The sequence below is a fragment of the Balaenoptera ricei genome, chromosome 19, assembly GCF_028023285.1.
Source record: "Balaenoptera ricei isolate mBalRic1 chromosome 19, mBalRic1.hap2, whole genome shotgun sequence".
In the NCBI taxonomy this organism is placed as follows: Eukaryota; Metazoa; Chordata; class Mammalia; order Artiodactyla; family Balaenopteridae; genus Balaenoptera; species Balaenoptera ricei.
Window position 1 is genome coordinate 12,877,081 of NC_082657.1, and position 17,502 is coordinate 12,894,582.

Here is a 17,502-nt window from a genome sequence, read left to right on the forward strand (position 1 = left end):
GGCTGGCTGAGGCGTGGCCCTCTGAGCGGCCCCGCCCCGTCTCTCCCGCTAGGAAAGGACGGAGAGGGAGGCCTAGCAGCCTGTCGGTTCCCGCGTGTCCTGCGACTCCGCGGCCTCGCACCCTCACGACCCCGCAGCATGACCGTCAAGAAGATTGCCATCTTCGGCGCCACCGGCAGGACCGGGCTCACCACCCTGGCGCAGGCGGTGCAAGCAGGCATGAGCTGGGGCGGGCAGGTGGTGTCACGGGGTGCACAGACGGAACTTTGGGAAGTGGCATCATGGGGTCGGACCGAGGCTGGTTGGGGCCATCAGTGCCTTAGTGTGTGAGGACCTAGGGGGGCAAAACAGGTGGCCACGGGGGGCAGAAACGGGGGACGCTGTGAGGTCCAATTTTATGTGAGCCCAAGGAACAGGTATTGGCCCTAGGAGGCTGGGGGACTGTAGTGACAGGTTTAAATCCAGTGCTCTGACGAAATGTAGTTGTTATTGTGGTGCTGGTGGTTGCACACCCAGCAAGGGCTTAACTAAGCCAGGCATTGGGCTGGCCTCCCAGCACTGTCCTCTCTTAGCACGTGTTAAATCCGCACAGCACTCATGTCGGCGGGAACTAGTATCACCTCATTTGGCAGGAGAGAAAACTGAGGCCCACTGAATGATCTGCCCAATGTCACATAGCTGGAAAGTGGCAGTGCTGGAATTTGTACCCAGTGCTTGTTCTTTGTTTGTTTTTATTGAGACCACCAATGGGTCTTTTTTTCCCCCCCCACATTTTATTTATTTATTTACTTTTGGTTGGCTGCGTTGGGTCTTCGTTGCTGCGCGCGGGCTTTCTCTAGTTTCAGAGAGCGGGGCTACTCTTCGTCATGGTGCGCGAGCTTCTCATTGAGGTGGCTTCTCTTGTTGCGTAGCATGGGCTCTAGGCGTGCGAGCTTCAGTAGTTGCAGCACGTGGGCTCAATAGTTGTGGCTTGTGGGCTGTAGAGTGCAGGCTCAGTAGTTGTGGCGCACGGGCTTAGTTGCTCCGCCGCATGTGGGATCCTCCCAGACCAGGGCTCGAACCCGTGTCCCCTGCATTGGCAGGCAGATTCTTAACCACTGCGCCACCAGGGAAGTCCCACCGGTGCTTGCTCTTAACTGCTAAAAGTCCACCGGCTCTTGGTTTGGGCACCAAGGCTTAAAGTTGAAAAGGCTGAGGGATGGGTTGCTGTGAACACCTAGTGGAAAGAAGATCACGGAGACAGGGGTGAAGACTTGAGCACACGGGTCCCGGGAAAGTCAATGAGCGCTGAAAATTTGCAGTTGCCCCAGGAAAGGGGGCAAGAAAGGGGATCAGTATCATGCAGCAGTACCCTGCCCCCACCGTCCAGACTTCACCAGCCCCCATGGGAGCCTGACACTTCCAGATATAGCGCCCCACCCTTGCTGCCCTTGGTGACTCTGAAGATATTGACTATCTGGTTGCCCCAAAAGGGTGGAGGCCGCCAGGATCCCACTCTCAGCCGTCTCCTAGCCCAGCTCTGCCTTCAAGGGACTCTGCCTGAAAGTTCCCCATTCGGCCCACTGCTCTCCCCCTCCCTGGGAAGACCTAGTGAGGATCTTGGCTTGTAGGGACAGGAGAAACGAATTTACTGGTAAACATTTCCTGGGTAGGAAGTAAGAGGGAGAAGTTGAGAGTTGCTGAGTCACCCTGAGGAGCTGGATTCCCATGTGACTACCTTTCTCTCAGTCCTGGTCCCAGCTGGTCACAGCTGGGACTGCACCTGTGGGTGTGGAGCGTTGAGGCCTAGGGGAGTCCCCGGCTTCTCACTGTGGCTCTGACAGCTCTCTTCAGAGCCACAGTGAACCTGAGCCTCGCTGTTGCCATCAGAAAAAGGAAGGGCTTGAATGAGCTCGGCTTTTCTTTACCTCAGTGATTCTGTAGGACTGAGTCCTGACAGGCACAGACTCTGGTGCCTGTGTGTCTGCATTCCAAACCCCAGCTCTGCCACTTAACAACTGTGTGGTCAAGTGCCTTGTCATCTGTGTACCTAGATATCTGTAAAGTGAGGATGAAACTAGTAGAACTCGACCTGGGGTTCTTGTGATGATTAAATGAGATATTACAATATATGGAAAATGCTTAGAACTGTGTCCAGCATACAGCTGGTGCTCAATAGCACTCCTTGGCTGAGAGAACTCAGATTATAGCTGTGTGATCCTGGCCCAATTACCTAAAATTGCCTTAGTTTCCCCATCCTCAAAATGGGCATATAATACAACCTACTTTGTGGGGTTGTTGCAATCTGGGGCTTTTCAAACTGTGGGTCATAATGAGTTCTGAAATATATTTAATTGGTCACAACAGTGTCAGAATGTATCACATGTTAAATATTGGTTTTATGAAACTTTCATTTCAATTATATATGTATGGGTTTGTGTATACTGGGTTTGGAAGTGAAATCTATATTGTATGGAGGGTTGAGATCAAAAAAGCTTAAAAGGGGCATGATCTCTACAACTGACTCTCACATCGTTAGGAAAAAACTTTATACACATATATAATTATACATGTTATGTGTATATTTTATATATACACAGAGAGAAAGATAAAGCAAATATGAGAATCTAGGTCTTGCAACCTTCCTATAGGTCTGAATTTATTTCAAAATTAAAAATTAACAGAAAAAGATAAATAAAGTAAGGGATTTGTTAAACAAAAAAAAGAAAGAAAAGAAAGAAAGAAAAAGAAATGTTTATAAATAACCTACAAATGCTCTCGTTCTTTGTAAAGGGCAAAATTTGTGAATTCTAACACTATAGTTTGGTGAGGTAGCCACTAGCCACATGTTGCTATTAAAATTTAAATGTGGGTTGTGTTAAAATTTTTGGAAAAAAACGTCATTCATCTGCAGAAAGAGCTTAGCACAGCACTTGGCACATAGGAGGCTCTCTCTTTTTTTTTTTTTGGCTGTGCCGCACAGCCTGTGAGATCTTAGTTCCCCGACCAGGGATTGAACCCCATGGGCCCTCAGCAGTGAGACTGTGGAATCCTAACCACTGGACTGCCAGGGAATTCCCTAGGAGGCCCTCAATAAATGTCACTAATCACCAATAATGTACCATTAACAGGCACTCTTGTGCTGGGCCTGTGTCAGAGCTCTCACTGTCCGTGAGAACGTTTCTCCTCCAAAATACCCACGATTTACTAGGGTCCGTTTTAACTAATACAGTGGTAATTAACCAGTGCCTGCGGTGGCATCATGAAAGCTCCCATTGCTCCCCGATGTGTGTGAGGGCAGCACAGGTGTTATTCCCTTATGAAAGGTGGTCACACAGGATGGGGATGCTGGGATTGTGATTTTCACTTTAGAGAGGAGACTGAGGGCCAGTCAGGGAAGGTGTTTCCTGCGGTTCCTCAGCCGGTAAGAGGTGGAGCTCGGACTTCCCTTGCGGTCCAGTGGTTAAGACTCCGCACTTCCACTGCATGGGGCACAGGTTCGATCCCTGGTCAGGGAACTAAGATCCCACATGCCCGGCTCGGCCAAAAATAAAAGAGGTGGAGCCAGAGTTCGAACCCAGGTCCGTGAGACAGTATATCATGTGCTTTTGTGTTGATATAAAAGTCAGGGAGATGGTGGCGAATATGTCACAGTCCCTGGACCCACAGGGCCCTTGCTTGATTCCAGGTCAGCATAAGTAGGGCCATGACAGAGGAAGCACAATTGGCTGGGGGTTTTGGGGAAAGAGGGTAAGGGTGCTCCAGGCAGAGGGGCACGTGCAAAGGCCAGGAGACAGGAAACAGCATGATGCATTTGAGGAACTGAAAGAAGTTCAGTGTGTGAAAAGGGCCATGGCTCCAGCACAGGTGAGAGAGGAGAGGCCATATCCTGGGGGGCCTTGAAGTCTGTCATAAGGAACATGGCTATCTCAGGGCACTGGGGGGGTCGGGGGAGGGATCTGAGCCAAGGGCACTTTGATATAACAGTGGAAAGCTCTACCTGGCTACCATGTGAAATATGGGTTGGAGGGGTTGAGAGAGGCCAGGAGCCCAGGGAATACTAGACCAGGATGGGAAAAAAAATTGTGAGTTGGTGAAAAGGTATAGTAACAACCAACACCCACATAGTGCTTTTTCCTGTGCCAGACGCTCTTCTAATCTTTTCATTTGTTTTCGTTTTGCATTTTTTAAATAGCAGCTTTTTTAAGATATCATTCACATACCATACAATTCACCCATTTAAAGTATACAGTTCAGTGGTTTTTAGCATATTCACAGACTCGTGCAAACCTCACCACAATCAGTTTAGAACATTTTCATCACCACCAAAAGAAACCCTTAGAAGTCACTCCCCATTTTCCTGCTCAGCCCCTTCCCCAGCCCTAGGCAACCACTCACCTGCTTTTTGTTTATATGGATTTGCCTGTTCTGAACCTTTCCTATAAATGGAATCATACACTATGTGGCTCTTTATGACTGGCTTCCTTCACTTAGCAAAAAAATTGTTTTTTCAAAGTTCATCCATATCGTAGCATGTGTATCATTTCTTTTTATTGTTGAATACCATTACATTGTTTAGATATACCACATTTTATTTACCCATTCAGTTGATGGAAATTTGGGTTGTTTCCACTTTTTGGCTATGATGAGTAATGGCTCTATGAACATCCACGTATGAGTTTTGTGTGAACAGATGTTTTCATTTCTCTTTGGCATATACTTAGGAGTGGAATTGCTGGGTCATGTGGTAACAATATGTTTAACCTTCTGAGGAACTGCCAGATTATCTTCCAAAGCAGGTGTATCATTCAACATTCCCATCAGCAGTGTATGAGGGTTCCTGTCTCCCCACATGCACATCAACATTTATTATGTCTTTTTGATTATGGCCATCCTAGTGGGTATGAAATGGGATCTTGCTGTGGTTTTGATTTGCGTTTCCCTGATGGCTAATGATATTGAGTATCTTTTCATGTTTTTATTGGCCATTTGTATAACCTAATGTCTATTCAGATCTTTTGCCCAGCTTTTATTTGTTTTTTTTTAATTAAATTAATTAATTAATTAATTTAGGCTGTGCTGGGTCTTAGTTGCAGCATGCAGGATCTTCGTTGAGGCATGCAGGATCTTTATTTATTTATTTTTTTGGTTGCGGCACGTGGGATCTTTTAGTTGCAGCATGCGGACTTCTTAGTTGCAACATGCGAACTCTTAGTTGCAGCTTGCGGGATCTAGTTCCCAGATCAAGGATTGAACCCGGGCCCCCTGCATTGGGAGTGTGGAGTCTTACCCACTGGACCACCAGGGAAGTCCTTGCCCAGCTTTTAATATTCATCTTTTATTATCAAGTTGTAGGTGTTCTTTATATATTCTAAATACAAGTCTCTTATCAGATATATGATTTGCAAAATTTTTCTCCCATTTTGTGAGTTGTCTTTTCACTTTCTTTTTTTTTTTTTTCCACAGAAAGTGGTTTATTGCTTTTAGAACAAAATAAGATGCTCTCAGAACTTTTTTTAGTGAAGAAAATACTTTTAAAACTTTAAACCTTTTTAGAACTTTTCTAAAACACTTTTTGTCAGCTGATAAAGTAGGCACTTCAATATAGAAAACCCTCCAGAAGCAAGTGCCTGGGCTGGATGGCACAGCTCACAACTGTGTGGTCCCGAGCTGTCCCACTGGACGCGGCCGCCTGCTCAGAAGCGGGGCTTGCGCTTGCGGCCGGTGTACTGGGTGTCAGGTTGGACCTCCTTGCCCTGCCGCCGGCGGCGCTCCTTCTTCTCCAGCACCCACTCTCGGCTCTTCCTCACCACCCCCCGCCTCGCCATCCTGTATGGGACCCTGCCTGTGGGGCAGGCAGGGGCCGAGCTACTTTTGGGGCTCACAAGAGCCGATCCAAGGAAAGCAGGCCCTAGTCTGGCTGAGGCCAGCACGCTTGGTATAGACCAAGTTGGGGCTCCCAGCAACTACTGGTATCTGAGGCAGGAAAACAAGGCTGCCCCGCTTGTGGCAGCCCTGACAATGATCCTCAAGGGGTGATCTTGGCCTCCAATCCTGGCTGAGGAGAAAAGGGACCTCCCACAGCTCTATGGGAGAGAGGCCGTTCACTTTCTTGATAGTGTCCTTGGAAGCACAAAAATTTTTAATTTTGATGATGTCCAGTGTATCTATTTTTTCTTCTGTTGCGTGTGCTTTTGGTGTCATAGCTAGGAAACCATTGCCTAATCCAAAGACGCAAAGATTTATGCCTATGTTTTCTTTTAAGATTTTTTTTAATTAATTTATTTTATTCTATTTATTTTGGGCTGTGTTGGGTCTTCGTTGCTGCACGTGGGCTTTCTCTAGTTGCAGCGAGCAGGGGCTACTCTTCGTTGAGGTGCACAGGCTTCTCATTGCGGTGGCTTCTCTTGTTACAGAGCACGAGCTTTAGGCGCGCAGGCTTCAGTGGTTGTGTCTCACAGGCTCTAGAGCACAAGCTCAGTAGTTGTGGCACATGGGCTTAGTTGCTCCTCGGCATGTGGGATCTTCCCGGACCAGGGCTCGAACCCGTGTCCCCTGCATTGGCAGGCGGATTCTTAACCACTGTACCACCAGGGAAGCCCTCTTCTAAGATTTTTATAGTTTTAGCACTTACATTTAGGTCTTTGATCACTTTGAGTTAATTTTTTTATATGGTGTGAGGTAATAGGGATCCAACTTCATTCTTTTACATATGGATATCAAGTTGTCCCCGCATCATTTGTTGAAAAGACTGTACTTGCCCCATTGAATCGTCTTGGCACCCTTGTCAAAAATCAACCAACTGGGCTTCCCTGGTGGCGCAGTGGTTGAGAGTCTGCCTGCCAATGCAGGGAACACAGGTTCGAGCCCTGGTCTGGGAGGATCCCACATGCCGCGGAGCAACTAGGTCCGTGAGCCACAATTACTGAGCCTGCGCGTCTGGAGCCTGTGCTCCGCAACAAGAGAGGCCGCGACAGTGAGAGGCCCACGCACCGTGATGAAGAGTGGCCCCCGCTTGCCGCAACTAGAGAAAGCCCTCGCACAGAAACGAAGACCCAACACAGCCAAAACTAAATAAATAAATAAAAATTTTTTTAAAAAATCAACCAACTACATTAAACTTTTAGAAATATTATTTAGGGAGTTCGCTGGTGGTCTCTAGTGGTTAGGACTCGGCGTTTTCACTGTTGTGGCCCTGGGTTCAATACCTGGTCAGGGAACTAAGTTCCTGCAAGCTGTGTGGCGCGGCCAAAATAAAAAAGAAATGTTATTTAAACCCACAATAACCCTATAAGGTAGAGACTATTATTAGTGTCATTTTACAAATGAAGGCCCTAAGGCCCAGACAGGTTAAGTGATTTGCCCAGTGTCACAGCTAGCTAGTGGTAGGGCCAGACAGAATTCAAACCCAGGGTTGCTTTGAGGATTAAATAAGCTAATAAATGTAAGGAATTTGGCACCTGGCATATAGTGAGTGCTCTCTAAATATTATGTATCATTATTATCATTATCACTGCCCCAGAGTGTACAAATTTCTAATCATTTGTTTTTTACATATATGATGACAGCTATCAAGAGAAATGTAACAGGGGCGTTCCCTGGCAGTCCAGTGGTTAGGACTCCGTGCTTTCATTGCCAAGGGCCTGGGTTCAATCCCTGGTCAGGGAACTAAGATCCCGCAAGCTGTGTGACGCAGCCGAAAAAAAAAGGGAGAGAGAGAGAGAGAGAAATGGAACAATTTTGTTGTTTTCCCTTTTCCTTTATCACTTTCAGAATAATGGATTCATCCTTTGATAGGTACCAATGATGACCAATGAAGTTTCTTAGTATCATTATGAACTCACAGATTTTTGTATATTTGATGTACTTCAATTCTTTGCCATCAGTATTCTTCTGGACAAATCATATTGCCCCCTATTTGCCTTGTGGGAACCCCTTCAAGTGGCTTCTGTGTCCTCTTGACATCACCCCATCATTTTTTAAACACCACCTTACCAGCTGGAGGTACAAGATAAGATGTTCCAGGCTCATCTTGTCCTCTCCCTGGCGTGGCCCAGCAAGCAGCCATTTCTTCAACGAGCTCTGGCTCATTTTTCATGAGAATGCTATTTAGAGGCTGTCTTCATCAGCTCAGGCCACTATAACAAAATGCCATAGACCGGGTTGCTTACACAACAGACATTTCTCACAGTTCTAGAGAGCGGAGAGTTCAAGATCAAGGTACTAACAGGTTTGGTTTCTGATGAGGGCCCTCTTCCTGGCTTGCAGATGGCCGCCTTCTTGCTGTGTTCTCACATGGTAGAGAGAGAGAGAGCAAGCCTTGGTCTTCCTCTTCTTATAAGGACACTAATTCCATTATGGGGACCCTACCCTCATGACCTCATCTAATCTAATTACCTCCCAAAGGGTCCATCTCCAAATACCATCACATTGGGGGTTAGGGCTTCAGCATGTGAATTCAGCATATGACACAAGCATTCAGTACATAACAGAGACTACAACTACTAATTTTATTTTTTTTGCAATACACATAAACATTGATATATTTTGCCATTATTTAAAACAAAGGAAGAAATATGTTGGTTGTAAACTTTAAAAGGGAGGGTATGTGTCAGAAAGGGGACACAGAGTTACAGAGTTATCCAAAATTCTTTTGGGAGGTGACATGCCAAAGTGATGTTCAAACTGTTTAGTAACCACTAAGACAGGACCCAGCCCTTCAGAAGTAAGACCTGGGGAACCAAATCCAATGATGGACAACCTTTGGGCAGCTCATGTCCTTCTCTGTACCTCAGCTTGCTCCAGGACCATGGATGGGGGGCATAGACCAGTGTGATGCCAGGCATTAACCCTTTAGTTGCCGGAGGGTGGAGAAGTCGCAGGAGTGGGGAGTGAAGGGAAGAAGAGACCCTTGGAGGCATCAGAGCAGGTTATTTATGAACCGACATCAAGGTATCACCTTATTTTAACAACCAGCTGGATATCAACTGTGGGTATGCCAGCAAAAATGTTTGAAGACCATTGTCTCAGAACAGGGGACCTGCAGGATGGATTTGGGAGTTCATGGCACCCTCCAGAACCCAGCCCCTGGAGGCGGGGAGTGCCAGCCCACAAGCCGACTGACCTGCCTCTCTGCCCCTCTTTGCAGGCTATGAGGTGACAGTGCTGGTGCGGGACACCTCCAGGCTGCCCTCAGAGGGGCCCCAGCCGGCCCACGTGATAGTGGGTGACGTTCGGCAGGCGGCCGATGTGGACAAGACTGTGGCAGGGCAGGACGCCGTCATCGTGCTGCTGGGCACCGGCAATGACCTCAGTACTGGGCCCCCCTTCTGCCCTCGGCCCACCCCTGCACCTCGGCCCCCAGCGCCACCCCCGCCCCCAGCCCCACCCCTGCCACCGCCGCCGCCGCCACCCACCAGTGACAGCCACTCTCTGTCTCCTCTAAGGTCCTACCACAGTGATGTCCGAGGGTGCCCAGAACATTGTGGTGGCCATGAAGGCCCACGGCGTGGACAAGGTCGTGGCCTGTACCTCGGGTGGGTGGCGGGGTCATAGGGGTGGGGCTGAAGAGTGGGGGGTACATACTGGACAGGCAGCCCAGGGGCTCCTACAAGGTGGCATTAGAGCCACTCCAAGTTACTGTGTATTTATTGAGCACCACCTGAGTGCCTGAACCTTGCTGGATGAGGCCAGAGACACAATACAGCCCTGGGCCCTGTGCTCATGGTTCTCACAAGTAGGAGGGACGTGGCAACAGAGCCATCATCAAACAGTGACCAGTCAGGGCCGGGGTTGGGGGAAGCACAGGCAGAGAGGTCAAGGCCAGGATTCGGGGGGAGCATGGGCAGGGGGATCAGGGCCGGGATAGGGGAAGCCTGGAGGACTCTGGGGGCCCAGAGGGGTGCCTGACTCATCCTGAAAAGGGGTCAGGGAGAAGGCCGCATAGAGGAAATAACAGAGCCGTGTATACACAGGCCAGGTCTTTACCCTCACAGAGCTCCCAATTTATGAGGAGATGGTATTAAACGAATGGTTGCCCGGAATAATCTGAAAGGAAGGCTGCGGAGTGTGTAACAGGAGCAGTTAATGCCAACAGCATTTATTGAGCTCTTATCGTGTGCTCGGCACCATCTGAGTGCCTTACCGATGAATGCCACTTAATCCTCTCAAAACTCCTTTGAGTAGTACTTATATTCACAGTGGAACATAGTAGGTGCTCAGTGAATAGTAGCTGTTCTTATTGCTTCCTAGCTAAGGCAGTGGAGGCACAGAGAGGCCCATCACCTTACCCGAGATCACACAGCCTGTGGCTGGCAGAGCTGGGGTGTGGAACCGGACTGTCTCCATGGTCCACACTCCTCACCTTTGTTCCATCACACATTGTCTCCCGGGGAAGGGAAGGGACATGAGGGAGCAGTGGGAGGATAAGGGGACTCCAGGCAGAGAGGTCAGCATTTGCAAAGGCTGCGAGGTGGGAGGGAGTGTGGCTGCAGCAGAGCGAGTGAAGGGGAGAGTGTTGGGTGGTGAGGTCAGGTGGGGCCTCGTGGACCTGATGGGGCCTTTGCTTTTACCCTGAGTAAGATAGGGTCACAGATGAGTCTGACCCCTCTGGCTGTGCCGGGGGAACAGAATGTGGGGGGCAGGGGCAGGGAGACCAGGGAGGAGGCTGCTGCCGTGGTCTAGGCAGGAGGTAACAGTGGATAGGAGCAGGCGGGGTGAGAAGCCTGGAGAAACTGGAGGGCAGTAGTGAGCCCCCTGTAGGGGTTGGTCCTGGCAGGAGACCTGCAGGCTATGGGCCTGGCCAGGCTGTCCTCAAGCCTTGGCTGATCCTGCCCTGTGTCCCCCCAGCCTTCCTCCTGTGGGACCCGTCCAAGGTGCCCCCAAGACTGCAGGATGTGACTGATGACCATATCCGGATGCACAAGATACTGCAGGAGTCGGGCCTGAAGTACGTGGCTGTGATGCCACCACACATAGGTGAGTGGGTGGGGACCCAGCTGCAGGGTTACCACCAGCCTGCCCCCTCCTGTCCTCTGTCGACATTCACTGGGCCTTCCCTGGCCAGTTGAAAATTGCAAACCTTCCTCCCACAATTTCCATCCTCTTTCCTGCTTGATTTGTATCTCCTTTCTAACATACTTTCCAATTATCTCTGTTGTACAAACTAACCAAAATTTTAAAACGTAAAACAAAAGCCCTCATTTGTGATGACTCTCTCAGTACTGGGAGCTGTCTAGGCTCTGGGGGCACTTCTTGCTGAGGTCTCGCATGCCGTTGCTCAGTAGCTGGCAATAGAATCGTGTGGAAGGAAGCCTCACGACAAGGCTCGTGGTAGGTGCAGACTGTCTGTCCCTGGAACACCTGCACGCCGCCTTTCCTAGCGTCCGATCTCTCAGGGCTGCTTCCGCTGTCTTCTCTTTATTAGAAGCAAGTTATGGGACTTCCCTGGTGGTCCACTGGTTAAGACTCCATGCTCCCAATGCAGGGGGCCCGGGTTCGATCCCTGGTCAGGGAACTAGATCCCACATGCATGCCGCAACTAAAAAGATCCCGCATCCCGCAGCTAAGTCCCGGTGCAGCCAAATAAAATAAATACATAAATACATAAATAAATAAATATTAAAAAAAAAAAAGAAGTAAGTTATACTGGGGCTGCCCTACGTTCAAGGGACAGGGACTTATGCTTCACATCGTCTCTTTCTTTCTTTTTTTAAAATTATTATTTATTTATTTATTTGGCTGTGTTGGGTCTTCGTTTCTGTGCGAGGGCTTCCCCTAGCTGCGGCAAGCGGGGCCACTCTTCATCACAGTGCGCGGGCCTCTCACTATCATGGCCTCTCTTGTTGCGGAGCGCAGGCTCAGTAGTTGTGGCTCACGGGCCCAGTTGCTCTGCGGCATGTGGGATCTTCCCAGACCAGGGCTCGAACCCGTGTCCCCTGCATTAGCAGGCAGATTCTCAACCACTGCGCCACCAGGAAAGCCCTCTTTCTTTCTTTCTTTTTTTAAACCCATTTATATATTCATTTATTTGGCCACACCATGCAACATGCAGGATCTTAGTTCCCTGATCAGGGATTGAACCCATGCCCCCTGCTGTGGAAACGTGGAGTCCTAACCACTGGACCACCAGGGAAGTCCCTCGTCTCTTTCTTTATCTTACTTAGCGCGTGTCTCCCACACTAGAATTTTGAAGTCTGAAGTTTTGTTTGAAGCACAGATTTTGTCTTGTTTTGATTACAGCTGTGTTCCTAGTGCCTAGAACAGGGCTTGGCATGTAGTAGGTGCTCAGTAAATATATGTCCCATGAGCTAATACCGGGGAAGATGCCTCACCTCCAGGTGGTGCTGTGGAGGGAACCACACCCTCTTTTCCCCTCCCAGGTCTGGAATCCACATTGAGAGAGAGTCAGATCGAGGGAGAGATGCATTTACAAATGTCTCTTGCATAGGAAGTGTGTGCCTGACCATGATTACAACTACCAATGATGTAGTCTCTGCTCTCATGAGGCTTACGTTTCTAGCGGGGGAGACAAACAAAATAGATGATCTGTATTACTGTTGGGTCGTGCTACGCTGAATGAAGAAACCATAAAGTTCAGTGAAGGAACTTCCCTGGTGGCGCAGTGGTTAAGAATCCGCCTGCCAATGCAGGGGACATGGGTTCGATCCCTGGTCTGGGAAGATCCCACATGCCGCGGACCAGCCACGGAACAACTAAGCCCCTGTGCCACAACTGCTGAGCCCGTGCGCCACAACTACTGAAGCCCGCACGCCTAGAGCCTGTGCTCTGCAACAAGAGAAGACACCACAATGAGAAGCCCACTCGCCACAACTAGAGAAAGCCCGTGTGCAGCAACAAAGACCCAACGCAGCCAAAAAACAAAACAAAACAAAAACTCGGTGAAGAGAGTAAGCCTCAGCTATAAGCAGAGGCTCTCTAAGGAGATGGCTCTTCCCCCAGATACTCACCTGATTCCCCACCTCAGGGGACTACATTCAATGTCCTGGACTAAACCGTAATGGAAAAGAATATTAGAAAAGAATGTGTATATATATATATATATATATATATATATATATATATTTAAAAAAAAAAAAACAGACACCAGGCCTGTTATGTTTCGTGCTATGAAAAAACATTAAAAAAAAAAAATGATTGTTCCAGGTTAAAGGTGACATGGCGACTGAACTGGATCCTGATTTTGAGGGGAGGGGGAGGTCGGAAGATATTTTTTGGCAGTTGGGGAAATCTGAATATGGGGTGGATTCTAAATGATGTCTCTTGCATAGGAAGTGTGTGCCTGGCCACGATTCCCCTCAGGGGGAATCAGGTGAGTGTCTGGGGGAAGGGAGGACATTCTGGGATGAGGGAACCGCAGTGCAGATGCCCGAGCCAGGCACTTGTATCCCCTTCACATTTGCCTGCCTGCTGGACGAGCACTTCTGCTGTGCCCTCTGCCTTCTGCTTGGAGAAAGACGAGCCCTGCACACCTTATAGAGGTTCAAGTAAGCTCAATGTTGAGGTTCAATTCAGGATTCTCGTTGAGACGAGAATCCTGAGCTCTGAATCAGTGGTGAAGCGGCATGGCGGAGAAGCCGGGCAAAGTCTCAGCCCCAGCACTTTGTGGACTTAAGGCCCGTGGCCTCTGAGCCTCAGTTTCCTCATCTGTAAACAGGGTTCATGATATTACTTCTTGACCTCCCAGGTTTGAAGTGAATATCCAGAGAGAGCATGCCTAAAAATTATTTAACACAAAGTTGGGTTTTTTTAGTTCTTCTTTTTTTTAATATTTATTTATTTTCTTTATTTATCTTCCTTATTTTTTTTTTGGCTTTGTCGGGTCTTAGTTGCGGCACACGGGATCTTTGTTGAGGCATGTGGGATCTTTTTCGTTCTGGCGCGCGGTCTGCTTGGGCTGCTCTCTAGTTGTGGCCTGCGGGTTTTTTCTCTTCTCTAGTTGTGGCGCGCAGGCTCCGGGGTGCGTGGGCTCTGTAGTTTGCAGCACGCCGGCTCTCTCGTTGAGGCGCGAGAGCTCAGTAGTTGTGGCGCACGGGCTTAGTTGCGCTGCGGCATGTGGGATCTTAGTTCCCTGACCAGGGATGGAACTCATGTCCCCTGCATTGGAAGGCGGATTCTTTACCACTGGACCACGAGGGAAGTCCCAGTCCTTTTTTTGTACGTGTGTGAAAACTTTGAAACCTCCAGAAAAGTTAAAGAAATTAAAGGTTTGTGAGTACCCGTAAACCCTTCATCTAGGTTCACTTGTTAACATTTCGGCCTTTTTGCTTTCCCTATCTATCTATCTGTCTGTCTATCTATCTATCTATCTATCTATCTATCTATCTATCTATGCATGCATCTAATGTGTATGTGTATATATGTGAATACATATGTAGTGTATATATATTTTTTAAATAAGTGTGTATTTATATATATTTCTTTTTTTCTTTCTTTCTTTTTTTTGGCTGAACCATTTGAAAGTAGGTTGCAGACATCGGCACACTCTACTCCTAGAACCTCTTGATAGGCATCTTCCAAGAAGAAATATTTGAATATGAACCACAGTACTGTTATCGCACCAAGGGAATTGACATTAACTCTACCACATCATTTAGTATCCAGCCCATATTCAAATTTCCCCAACTGCCAAAAAATATCTTCCAACCTCCCCCTCCCCTCAAAATCAGGATCCAGTCCAGGATCGTGTGTTGTGTTTAGTCGCTGTGTCATATTTAACCTGGAACAATCCTCCATATCCTTTTTTTTTTTTTTTAATGTTTTTCATAACATGAAACATAACAGGCCTGGTGTTTTTTTGGGTTTGTTTTAACATATATATACAGTCTTTCTAATATTCTTTTCCATTATGGTTTATCCCAGGACATTGACTTTAGTCCCTGTGCTATACAGTAGGACTTTGTTATCCCAGGTGTCTTTTAAAATATCCCACGTTCTGGATTTCTGTAGTTATTTTCTTACAGACTCAGATTAAAAATTTTTGGCAGGATTGCCATATGGTTGAGGGTGTGTGTTTCTTATTGCACATGATTCCAGGTTGTCTCTGCGCTGGTATGCTGCATTTGATCCCTAAGTTAAGTTGGTCACTGTCAGAATGCAGGCGCTAGATGCCCTGGTAACAGCCAGGTCATGGTGGGGGAGGGCAAGGGGGGCACAGAGCAAATGTAGCCTTTGCCACTGCGAAGTCACCCTTTGCAACCATGGGACATAACTTCCTCTCTCCAAGACTCAATTTGCCCACTTGTAAAATAGAATTAATAATAGTCCCTAGCCCATTCTCTGCTTTATTTCTCACTATCTAACATATTGTCTGTTTTACTTTCTTATCTTATTAGTTGCCTTTTCCTAGTGACTGTCTGCATGCTGAGGGCAGGGATTCATATCTGTTTTGTCCCTTTCAGGGTGCCCAGCACCTGACATATAATAAGTCATCAATGAGAATTTGGCGAATGGGACTTCCCTGGTAGTACAGTGGTTAAGACTCCGCGCTTCCACTGCAGGGGGCGAGGGTTTGATCCCTGGTCAGGGAAGTTCTGCATGCTGCGCCAAAAGAAAAAAAACTCACTTAGTGAGTGAATGAAGTAGAGGGTACAGATTAGTGCCCTGCATGTGGGAAGGGTTTCATACATTGTTGGCTCTTATACCATCTTATACCATCTGGGCTGGGCACACTGTAGACACCCTGGGATGATCATTGAAGTGATCATATGTTGGTTGCAGGAGGGGAAAGGACATCTGATTTACCCAGTGCCTTTGTCTTTACCTTGCAGGAGACCAACCGCTGACTGGGGCCTACTCAGTGACCCTGGATGGACGAGGGCCCTCGAGGGTCATCTCCAAACACGACCTGGGCCACTTCATGCTGCGCTGCCTCACCACCGATGAGTACAATGGGCACAACACCTACCCCTCCCACCAGTACGACTAGGGCTCTGGCCCCGTCCAGGAGGACAGCATCCCAGGAAATAGAGAACAAAGGAAGGGAGCAATAAATCTTGAGCCAAGAGCTTCGAGTTTTTTTAGAGTACCCATCTCTGTGACTCTTTCCCTCTCTGGCTCTATCTGGATGTCTCAGTGTCTCTGTCTGCCTCTGTGTGAGATTTTCTGGGTATTCATTCATTCATTTCCTCGCTTGGTCCTGTGCTGGGGACCCAGTGGTGACTGTGAGGACCCAGTGGTGACCCTGCCTTCACAGATCTCACAGTCCAGTGGGGAAGACAGCCCTGCCCCTGTCAGTGACAACACAGAGTGGCCAGGACTCTGACAGAGGAAGTACAGAAGGCTGAGGGACCCAGCTTGAGGAGTGAACAGGGTTCTGTGGAAGAGGGGCTGTCCCACCTGAAACCTGGTTTAGTGAGAACGAGCCAGGAGAAGGTTCTAAGGAGTGATAGCATTCTGGGCAGAAGATACCACATGAGCAAAGGCCAGGAGGCTGGAGAGCACAGGGCCCCTTTGAAGAACTAAAATCTATCCCCTACAGATAATAACACTTTGCTCAGAGGAGAGAAGCAATCAGCCCCAAGAGGCTGTTCGAAGGACACTAAACTGTCCAGGGTCATTGTAGAAAGTTTAAGCTTTAGTCTAAGGTGTTATGCAAGGAGTGGAGCAGGGGAGAGGTGGGGAGAGGACACAGTCAGGTTTGTGTTTTGTAAAGCTTCCCTTGGCTACTGTGTGAAGGTGGGTCAGAGGATCAAAGGGTGGAGGCTGGGAACCCAGGGGGTGCCCAGAGGCAGAGAAGGGAGAGTGGGCGGGAGGGAGCCTGAGTGGACAGTTCGTTGGGGAGGGGAGGGAGGCATCCAGAAGGAAGCCTAGGGCTATATCCTGGAGATGGGGTTTTACGGGGGGCACCCTGAGAAGGAAACCCTGGAGGAGCAAGTCTGAGGGGGGGAAGGGGAAGAATTGCCCCTTCCTCATCATGTCCCACTTTGGAATTTACCTTTGTTCCCTAGAGACACCTTTCCCAGGCCTGAGCAAGCCAGTGCTCAGTGCCCTCCATACCCCCCCGCCCCCCCCCAAATCCATTCCAATCATGTACTGCTTCTGCAAACAGCTGGATGACTTGGTTAACACATTCCAACCGATGAGAACTGGTCTGAGGAGCCTTAAACCTTCCTTCCCAGGGGTGGCCTGGAGAAAACTGCCTCCTCCGCCCCTTGGTGACAACTTGTCGTGGAGGTGAGGCAATGCTGGTTCAGGCTTTCAGGGCACTAGCACTGTTTTATTTCTGCCCTCTTTATTTCTTTCTGTCACATTGTCTGGGCATTTAACACACTTACACTGGGTGCCTGCTTTGTGTCCAGCCCTGTGCTAGGTGATGCTGTGGACCAAGCAGTGGGTGACTGAGATAACCTTGGTACATGTCCTCAGGGGGCCCACAGTCCAGACAGAGACAGCCCGGGGCCAAGATGGGGGAGGCAGGGGCAGAGGAGTCAAGGCCAAGATAGGGGAAGCACAGGACACCATGGGAGTCCAGAATGGGTCCTAACCCATCCTGGAGCCTCAGGG

The 17,502-nt window shown here is 48.6% G+C and overlaps 1 protein-coding gene and 1 non-coding gene across 2 annotated transcripts; one reads left to right on the top strand and one right to left on the bottom strand.

The window, feature by feature from the left end:
• Positions 1 to 16,003, top strand: BLVRB (biliverdin reductase B). The gene is made up of 5 exons (XM_059904798.1): positions 1 to 217; positions 9,128 to 9,292; positions 9,426 to 9,515; positions 10,828 to 10,956; positions 15,768 to 16,003. The coding sequence occupies exons 1-5, from the start codon at positions 139 to 141 to the stop codon at positions 15,923 to 15,925; spliced, it is 621 nt and encodes a 206-aa protein (XP_059760781.1). The 5' UTR covers positions 1 to 138; the 3' UTR covers positions 15,926 to 16,003.
• LOC132354394 (small Cajal body-specific RNA 20) lies at positions 5,950 to 6,081 on the bottom strand. The gene has a single exon (XR_009499263.1). It is a non-coding gene; the product is annotated as a small Cajal body-specific RNA 20 (non-coding RNA).
• Positions 16,004 to 17,502: the final 1,499 nt, after the last annotated feature.

Excerpts from the sequence above, each read along its gene's own strand:
- BLVRB (XM_059904798.1), top strand. The coding sequence starts at position 139 with ATGACCGTCAAGAAGATTGCCATCTTCGGCGCCACCGGCAGGACCGGG. Across the intron at positions 218-9,127 it reads GGCGCAGGCGGTGCAAGCAG|GCTATGAGGTGACAGTGCTG; the intron begins GCATGAGCTGGG and ends CCCTCTTTGCAG. Across the intron at positions 9,516-10,827 it reads GGTCGTGGCCTGTACCTCGG|CCTTCCTCCTGTGGGACCCG; the intron begins GTGGGTGGCGGG and ends GTGTCCCCCCAG.